This window comes from Poeciliopsis prolifica, unplaced genomic scaffold (genome assembly GCF_027474105.1).
Source record: "Poeciliopsis prolifica strain line A6 unplaced genomic scaffold, Auburn_PproV2 SCAFFOLD037, whole genome shotgun sequence".
Taxonomy (NCBI): domain Eukaryota; kingdom Metazoa; phylum Chordata; class Actinopteri; order Cyprinodontiformes; family Poeciliidae; genus Poeciliopsis; species Poeciliopsis prolifica.
The window spans coordinates 5,674,921-5,685,111 of NW_026562412.1; the positions used below are offsets into that span (position 1 = coordinate 5,674,921).

The window sequence follows — 10,191 nt, forward strand, 5'->3', positions numbered from 1 at the left end:
CAGGAAGAAACATCCATCAGAACCAGAACTGGGCTCAGTACCAGCAGCCATCTGCCACGACTGAAAGGAGCTGAGAGAAGACTGAGCAGAGACGCAGTGGGTCACCTGATCAGGAGAACTTTCTATGTTCATGGAAGTGACAAGTTAACAGCAGGAGAGGGAGACCGGTTGGGTGATGGCAGCATCATGTCAATCAATGCGCTCCTCCAGGAAGGGACCACAGCCAATAACACCAACCAAGTGTAGCTTCTATGGAAAGAAAAGTAACTGAGAACAAAAAGTTAACCGTTTTGTACAACTACTGTTCATATAGACGGGTTAGATTTTGCTACTCATTGTTCATAAAACTTTGTAACTTATTTTTTTCCCCTCCTTGGGCTGCCACCTTATCGTGGTGGAGGGGTTTGTGTGTCCCAGTGATCCCAGAAGCCGTCTGAGGCTTCATGCCTGTGCTTGGGTCGGGTCCACCAGGGCAGACGGCTCCTAGGTGAGGGATCGGACCAAGAGCAGCCCAGAGCCCATTTAGAAATATTGACAGAATCAGGATTTTTCACTGAGTTACTGACCTGGTGGGCTACCAGGCTAAGATCGCTTTATTTTAAATAGGGATTTTTCTTTAACCCAAGAACGCAGTGAGATGCTGATGAATGGCCTTCATGACCCTTCAGCCATGCTCTGCAGCTTTTTTTGAGGGAATGTTCCCATGTGAGCAGGTAAGGTACTTATGATTGGTCTGTTGCAATAATCAACAAATGAATTGCTTGATAAATTAAGGAGCTTGAAAAATTATGCAAATGGAAATTAAGTTTTATTTTATTTTTTTCCTGATTTAAACAAGTCTTTATGGAATCTGATCTTGCTTTTTTTTTTTATTTTTTTTTTTTTTTTGTTTCAGTTTTGTTTTGAGACATTATTAATTTTGTCGTCACCGGGGCATCTTGTCCCTGAAGTGTGGTGCTGCGCATGCTTCCTCTTGCCGATATAAGGAAGATGCTGTGTTGGATTACAGCTGGTTTATTAGGGAGACAGGTAATCGGCATTTACATTTAAAAGCCGGTAGATCGCTGAGGGGATCACAGCCCAGGCTGATGATTCATCCAGAGCTATGTTTAACGTTAAGCGTGAGGCGGGATTGAATTATATCTGATGCCTCCACTTGATTGTTGCAGGTAACTTGGTTCTAGAGAGATGTGCAGAGTGTCGTTAACTGTTTCACTTTAGAGAAAGTAAAGGCAGCTATTATTGGGTTACAAGGTGCTTGTCTAACTCTTTTGTGTAGGTTGGCCTGCTACTGTTTCAGTTTTGTTTCAATTTCAGTGTTGTAGTAGTTTATAATTTCTTTTCTGGATAGTTATCGATCACAGCATTTACTTTATTTTTTTATCTAGGGAAGGACAGTTTTATTGTCCAGCCCTCTGGCTTGTTTGTAAAACAAAATGTCCTCTGTTGTCCCTGGGTTCCAAGCTGTTTTATCTAGATTGAGGAGACGAGTGGAAGGGGAGTTTTTCTTTACTTTGCTTTATTCACCAGGGATTTTTTTTGAGTGTTATTTTGTTTGGGAACACTCAGGTGCACTTAGTTACATTTGTATATTTAATTGGATTTTATTATTCCTCTGCCAAGCAGTCAAACTTTATTTAATTGGATTTTAACTATGGTTTTCAGCTGTAAGGTTTCCAGGGCCAGCATAGACTTCTGGTTTTGGTGTGGTCAATGTTGTACAATAAAATGAATTGACTATTTTTTTGTGAGCTCAATAAACTGTTTAATTTGCAACAGTGCCTCTGGTAATTTTTACAAAATTATCTGTGATCTGGTAAAGAGAATTTAAGGTTCTCCACACATAACCAAAGCTGTATCTAAGGCCACATTTGTTTAGGATATTTCAAATGTTTTCAAGTTGGTGTTTTCTGTTTGTTAGGACTGTCATGGTAAATTTTACTGGACAATAAATTGTCAGAGTAAGCAAACTTGGTCAAAAATCTGTAAACTTGAAATCCAACTTGCATATAAATTTATCTGAAGTTATTGTGATAAATGATTGATTTGAGACCGTTTTCAAGTAATGCAAGAAGACTCCTGATTGCTAAAATTTCAATTCTAGAACATTCAACACTGGAACTGGAGACATTTTGAATATCTAAAATGAATAAGGGAAGAATTTTGTCTTTCAGATTTTGGTAGAGGGAGAAGAGGAAAAATCATGTAAGTTATTGAGCTTGTTTTAATTATCATGTGATTAATCGATTTATTGTGAGAAGCTAACCTCTGGCTGTAAATACCTTTTGAGTTACTCGGTTATCAGTGTTTTATTTCCTGTTAGGACCTGAAAAGGCATTTCTTCCCTCTTGTCCTCCACTCAGCTGTTTCTTCACCCAGAGTTGGGTTTTTATTTTCAGTCTTTGCAATAGTCTACTGTTGCAAAGAGTAACAGTAAAAAAATCCAAAAATAATTGGATTTTTTTTTTTCTCTTTTCAAATTTATTATTCTGTTCTGTGAGCAGAGGGAGAGTTTCATCATGTTTCCTACAGCAGCTTGATGCAATCAGACTCCAGAACCATCAATCATGAGCTGAACGGGTCACTGGTGAATCACTACAACTCGCTCATCTGAGGTGCCACTTCTGGGGAAAGATTTGAGATCAAACAACCTAAAAAATGGTTTCACCTGTTCAGTTTGACTAAATTTGTCACACTGAGCTGATGGAGGCTGGAAGAGCAAGCTTCTACTGGGAAGATCAGAGATGAAAATGTGGAGTTGTCTGAATCGACCCTGGTTCCCTTAATCCGCCCTGGTTTCTGTGGTCAACCTGGGTCCCTTCATTCGTTCCTCCTGGTTGCCCTGCCTTCGTCTGTCCTGGTTCCCTGCCTTCACCCTGGTTCGCCCTCCCTTTGTCCGGCCATCGTCCTGGTTCGCCCTCCCTTTGTCCGGCCATCGTCCTGGTTCGCCCTCCCTTTGTCCGGCCATCGTCTTGGTTCCCTTCAGGTCTTGGGAGATATGAAGATGTTGCTTCCTTTAAAGGAATGTTCTCACAATCTCAAATAAAAATGAATAAAACCATAAACTCCTTGAAGTTTAGTTGTGAATGTTGAACTTTGATATGAAGATTCTTTTGAGATGAGACTGAAAAAGGGACATTAAATATTGGCAATGTTATCCAGAGTACCACTGTTTAATGTTTTACAAGATATTTAATATTATTCCTCGTTTGTAATTTTTATCTCAAATGTTGCTATTGATTAAGGTTATTGCTGATGTTTATTGCATCTGGGATGTTTAACTTTATCTCCTGTGTTTAATGCAACAAAACTTTTCCAGAGATGTTTGGCAATTGGGACATTAAATATCCCAGATACAATCATGAAAATGTGGAGTTAACTCAGCCTTCCTGATTAGAAGCTGCTTTCAGACTACGTTTGAATCGACTCTGGTTCTCTTAATCCACCCTGGTTTCTGTGGTCAACCTGGGTACCTTCATTCGTTCCTCCTGATTGCCCTGCCTTCGTCTGTCATGGTTCCAAAGATGTGTCATTGGAGATTAAATAAAAAAATTGGGAACAACCTTAAATATTCTGGGTAATATGATAAATGTAACATTGAACATGACAAACATTGGTAGATGAAGTTTAACAGTTAAACCTTGAAGATGAACATTGGGGACAACTTTAATTTTCACATGAATTAATTTAATTTCAAGTTTGCAAATCTTGGAACCATAAAAAGTGTTTGTAATAAAGTCGATCCATTCTGTCTTGTTGCTGAGTGATTTCTGACCCCTGCAAAGTCCAGATTGAAGGTGGTTCGAGGAGCGCTTCTTTGACTGTTGCATTTATACTCGACGCGCAGTGTTGCAGTATCCTCCACAAAGATAGGGGGCAGTAGACTACAATCGGGAACCTAGAGAAAACGACGAAGAAACGCTTGATGCCGCATATTGTCTGTTGAGCGCTAACCAGTCTAAGTCATTCAAATAGTAGAACTGATTTCATTTAGGATACATTAGCAGTTGCATTTATTTTGGGTTCCAGTACATATTGGAATTAAGAGAATGAAAACGGCAAAAGGCAACAGGACAAGTCACAGTAAGTACAACCAAATCAGAAAAAAAAGCATAATTGAGCAAATATTGAGGGAAAGTGTCAGAAAGAATGGGATGAAGATAACAGGAATGTGGTATAGGATTCAAGAGAAACTATTGGCAATATTTAGATTTGCACTTAACGGCTCATTCAGAAATAATGCAGAAAATTGTTAGTATTGTGGAGAAAATTAAACAATACATCTTAGTTCATATGTGGCAGGGTATCTACGTTGGAGGAATTTAGGAAAAGTGAAGGATTTTGATTTATTACACTTTTGGGCGTTCGGTTTTTAACAATTATTTTTTTTTAGTCCACGTCATTAATTTGTGCGTCAAATAAAACGAGGGATATCTGAAAATTTAAGGAGCGAAAAGTAAAGACGTTTCTCTTAATGCAGGAAGTCAAAGTAAAAAGTCGTCAGAAAGATAAATACTCGGTACAGAAACCTGAAAAAAAAAATCTACTCAAGTTCAGTAACGAAGTACTTTTTAGTTTGAAGCTCTGATTTTGATGAACGGGTGTGTGATGGGGTTTTATTTTAACTATATTAGAGATGGGAAGTTTTTCCTGATTAGTTTTGTTCAGTCAACTTGTTTCTCGCCTTGACGGTTGGTGGTTACCATAGCAACCGACAGTTACCGTAGTAACTGACAGCTCCTCCCCCTTTTTTCCGTTGCTTTCTGAAACTGATTTATAAGTATTTTAACTTATTTTACACACATTTAATAATATACAGTGTTTTGTGAGTTCAGTTTTGCTGTGTTTTGTATACGTTTTTAACTGCTGTCATTAATTTTATTCATGTTGGCTATGTTTAATTTGATTAATTTCAACTAACTGCTGCCAACTTCTCATTGGGGGCCGTTTGCTTTGGAGGACGAAAGTGACAACTTGTTAAAGTAAATACAGAGAACCTAATGTATCTGTCGTGAAGTCAAACTGCTGCAACTGTGATGAACATAAAAGGGTTATAGATGTTTGGTAAAAGTTTTAACTTGTGCACGAATGAGAATAAAAAAAAAACAAAACAACGAAATGAATAGCTAAGGTAAAGGGCAAAACAAGACCCAAAACAAATGGTACCATTCAGAATCCTACAGAACACGCCCCCTGCTGGTCCAGATGGTGCAACAGCTGATGTAACCATGGAAACCACAAAGAGAACCAGACCTCATTAAAATTTCACACGACGAAGCGCGGCTCACGTGACCGATGCAATCACGTGACTGGGTCTGAACTGGTTTGTGGACCAGTAAGCACCGGGGACGAACCAGCAGCCATCTGACTTGCTGCGGAGCATCTGCATCATCAGCGGTCACCGTGGCAACCGTCACAAAGCCGCGAGCGCGTTCAGGAGGGGACCGTGGCTTCAGGCGGATCTCAGGGGAGGTTTTAGGTTTTTTTTTTACTTTTTCATTTGTTTATTTATTTTGATCAAAAAGCGTACAGACAGCCGCTGTGTTGATCCAAACACAACGGAGCCCGCAGCGTAATATCCGGTCCGCGCGCGCTGGACTCGGAGCGAGATGACGGACACAGGAAGTGATCGAGAGCGGATCGATGGAGGTGATTGGAAATGTTAACCCGGAGGGTCGCTTCAACAGCTGAGTGCGGTTCTGATGGGGTTCTGCTCCAGGATCGAACGGTGTTCTGGCTCGTGCAGATCCTGCTTCTGATCCAGGATCTTTGCTTCAGCTCAATCTGGTTTGGGTCTCATCCAGATCTGTTTCTTTTGTTTTTGTTCTGATTCATTCTGAAATGACTGCTGAAATATCTGAGCTGCTCTGCAGATGTTCCAGCACACATCTGGACCGGGTCCACACGAAGCCACCAGTTGAATGAAAACCGGTTCTGAGGGATTCTGTGTGATTTGCTTATAAATGTGGGGACATCTATATTTTATGAGGACTCCTGCGGATCAATCGCAGCGCCAGTCCATGACCTCTCCATCCGGAAGCTGCTGCCAGGAGACGAAGGTCGGCAGCAGCAGGAGGAGGATGATGATGATTGAGCCTGGACCGATGTCAATAATTGATCAGTAGCTGCAGAACTGACTGTGAGCTGATGGGAACCAGTTTGGCTGCAGAAACCCAATGGATTTACCTGTTAGCATGGCTCTACAGTCCAGAACCAACTACACAGCCGACTCTGTGGGTCAGAGTATTACTGCCTCACCTGTGGAACCCAGGTGATCCAACAGAACATCCAACTGATTTTAAAATCTGGTTTTGCATAATTTAATCACCTAATCCAGATTACTAAACTATTTCATATTTCACAAACATTACTACCCAGCAAAAGTAATGCGTAATTGTACATTTTGCATAAAATGTATTGGGTTTTTTTTCAGTCAATATATGTTCTTTGTGGTCTGTCATTATCAATTTAGCACATCTGAAGGATAAACTCTTGCACAGATCAATTCAAAATATTGATCATATCAGTACCAAATCAATATCAGAATCAGAATATAATATTGGTGCTGTAGTTTAAAATTTCCCTTTGAAATTTTGCTATTTTTATATTGTTGTTTTCCATCTCTACCTGAAACAAAACAGTTTCAATTTCCTATCAGTTGCAAATTTTTTTATTTTTTTTTTATTTAGAAAAATGCACACAAACCATATTAATATGTTATTAAAGCATTTAGTAAAGAAAACTTGGTCAGAAAAATATAAATCCGTAAATATGCAAAATAATATACTGCTATACATATACTATATAGCATTTTTAGACAGACGTATTAAGGGTATGACTGATGCATAGAAATCCAGTGGTTGATCAATATGTTGAAATAGTTCTACTCTTACTTGCTTACAGGTTTTGGGAACTTTACCAGTCTCTGGAAGTTAGAGATCAGTATTTGTTTAATTTCTCCATCTCTTATGGATGTGTCTCCAGGGTCGTCTCCATAGTAACCGGCCTAACGACGGCCACCACGCAGGCTGTCGTGGGAACGTCGGGAAACCTCTCGGCCCTCCGGGAGCAGAGGGGCACCGACTTCGGCGAGGTCCAGTCGCCGTCGACCGCAGCGGTTCTGAGCGCCGTGGTCGCCGGGAACTCGGCCCTTCAGGGCGTGGGGGTCGTGGCTCAGGCTCTGGTGCTGGTCTTCATCTTCCTCCTGTCCAGTCTGGGTAACTCGGCGGTGGTCGTAGTCATCATCAAACACAGACAGCTGCGAACGGTGACCAACGCCTTCATCATGTCGCTGTCACTGTCGGACTTCCTAACAGCCGTGCTTTGCCTCCCCTTCTCCTTCATCATGCTCTTCAGCAAAGATGGCGTCTGGATGTTCGGCGATGCCTTCTGCGTGGCCAACGGCTTCTTCAACACCTGCTTTGGGATTATCTCTACGCTCACCATGACGCTGATCTCTTTTGACCGGTACTACGCCATTGTCCGGCAGCCTCAGGCCAAGATCGGGCGCCAGAAAGCCACCCAGCTGCTGGTGGCCGTGTGGCTAACGGCGGTGGTTCTCTCGCTACCCGGGTATCTGCTTGTCCGAACCACATCAGGAGTCCATAAGCGAGGTTTCTACCACTGCATGTATGTCTTCCACCCAGGGGGTACCAGTGTTGGGACAGCGTACAGCATCTGCCTGATCGTCATGTGCTATCTGCTGCCGTTCTCCCTCATGTGCTTCTGCCACTACAACATTTGTAAAACGGTCCGCCTCTCTGAGATCCGGGTTCGGCCCGTCACCACCTACGCTTACCTGCTGCGCTTCTACAGCGAGATGAGAACAGCCACCACGGTTCTGATTATGATCGTGTTCATCATCTGCTGCTGGGGGCCGTACTGCCTGATGGGCCTGGTTACGGCCATCGGGAACTACAGGTTCAACCCGGCCATGGACACGGTCGCCATCTGGATGACGTGGGCCAACGGCGCCATCAACCCCCTGATCTACGCCCTGAGGAACCCCAACATCGGCATGCTGTTGGGCCGCAGCCGACAGGAGGGCTACCGAACCAGAAACATTGCCGCCTACCTGTCCAGCCAGGGCCGGAACCGAGAGGTCCGGCTAAACCAGGCAGAGAGGATCAGGGACCGCTACGTGAGCCGAGCCGGGCCCAACAACACCCGGCTGTCGAGTTCTAGCCCGGGAAAAACGGGAGTGACCGCAGCAGGAGGTGAGGTGGCCATGTGGGCCTGCAAGAACCCGGTCGTGTTCTTCTGCAGGGACGCCCAACACAACACAACGCCACTGCCGAACGCTGGGGGGGAGATGAAGACAAAGACAGCCGATACCAGCCTGTGACCGGGTTGGAAAGATTCTGGCTTGAATTTACAGGCTGTAACGTTTATATAAAAAGAAAAAAAATATATTTTGAAAGGTAGTTGAAACTTTGACTGTGTTGTTACAGTATAGTAGGAGACAGATAATCTGAAATAATCAAGTTCCTCTACTTAATATAGTGCTAGCTAGAAACAACCAATCAGAGCCAGGAGGTGGGTCTTAGCGCTGTCAATCACACAAGTGTAGGCTCACTCCCCTTTGCTCTTTATTACAAAACAGCTTCTTCTCTGTAGTAATTAATCCTAATTAGCATGGATACTGATAAAGAGTTTTTCTTTAATGGTAAGTTGTTTTTCCAATATTAGCGTGTTCATGAGGTTGATTGACAGTGCTAACACCCGCCTCCTGGCTCTGATTGGTTGTTTTTGGTGGTGCATTTCTTTAGAATAATTATCAATATTTTCACAAATTCTCTGTTTCTAAACAAACTGTCACAACATGGTGACAGTTTTAACAGATATGTAAAAAACATATTTCTTTCATAAGAGTTACAAACTGCAGCTTTAAGAACAATCTGAGCCGTTCATAACTTGACTTTTGGCCTTTTGCAGTGATTTCATCAGCTTTTATACAACAATTTTAAGAACATGATTTATCTGGAAAAGGACTCTGAACCTCTCTTCTCTCCAATTTGCCAAACATACTGACTTTTTTCCATCTTGTTTCTTCAGAAAACTAAACATCTGAAGTTGCTTTGAGTGACTTTAGTGCCCATAACACAAACAATCTCATTGGTTAGCCTAAATCAAATCAATCTCATAATTTATCAACACCGTTTTTGTTCATCTGAAGCATGCACTCATAAAGAAAGATAGTTTTGTGTTATTTTATAATTAATGTTTCCTAAAAGAAATCTAAAGGTTTCCTGGTGACTGCAGATTAAAAACAAAAAAAGAACAATGTGATCAAATAAATATTAAACTTGCTTACAATCAAAAACATGAAAAGTAAAAGAGTTAATGAAGGAAAAATGTCTACAGATGTGAAGAGGAAGGTCATTGGGGTTAATTTTAATTTAAGGGTTATAGTTCCAGAGTGGACTAAACCAGTTCACTTCCTGGATTTTTACCCTTGAAAAATTAATTTTGGGAACTGCATCAAATTATTGAATTATTCATGAGTTGAAATGGGAGCCTGAAATTAAAGTTACCAGTTTTGCTTTTGTGGTGTTGGAAAAGACCCTCAACGTTTCAGCTGAAACAAGTGTTACTTTGCATGAAGAATTTTAAACATTTCAAAACATATTTTGACACAACAAACATTCAGTATTTAACTATTTGAAAGTATTTTAGTAAAAATGAACTAAGACTGACTCTTATGACACATTGTTTTGTCTCATACAACTAACTTTTGTCATTGATTTGTGACTTTAAAATATTACCAATAAAGATTTTTAAAAGATTGTAAGAGTCTCTACTCAGTTTCTCTGCAAACATTGAAGGTTTGTAGCAGTTCTTCTTCTCCCTTTTGCGACAACTGAGATGGGTGCAAGGAAAGTTTTATGGCATTCAAGATTATTTCCTGGGTCAATGAAGGCGTCATTTGTCCCAATCTGTCATATTTTAAGGATTTTATCAAACACAACACTGATATTTTTTTCAAGTTTCAAGTCCCAAACTTCAAACTATGAGTCTGAGCAAAGTAGGATTTAATCGCAGGGTGATGCTATTGGCCAAATATTGTTGATTTGATAGAACAGATGTATTTATCTACCAGAATAAATTAATTTTAAAAAAACATTAAATCAGTGTTGAAGTTGCACTTCACAGCAAATATTAGCCCAGCAGGACAACATGCTAACCAGGAAC

The 10,191-nt window shown here is 41.0% G+C and overlaps 1 protein-coding gene across 1 annotated transcript; it reads left to right on the plus strand.

Annotated features, from left to right (window-relative positions):
• Positions 1–5,346: 5,346 nt before the first annotated feature.
• Positions 5,347–9,766, plus strand: LOC129374886 (G-protein coupled receptor 135). The gene is made up of 2 exons (XM_055053574.1): positions 5,347–6,271; positions 6,985–9,766. The coding sequence occupies exons 1-2, from the start codon at positions 6,177–6,179 to the stop codon at positions 8,342–8,344; spliced, it is 1,455 nt and encodes a 484-aa protein (XP_054909549.1). The 5' UTR covers positions 5,347–6,176; the 3' UTR covers positions 8,345–9,766.
• Positions 9,767–10,191: the final 425 nt, after the last annotated feature.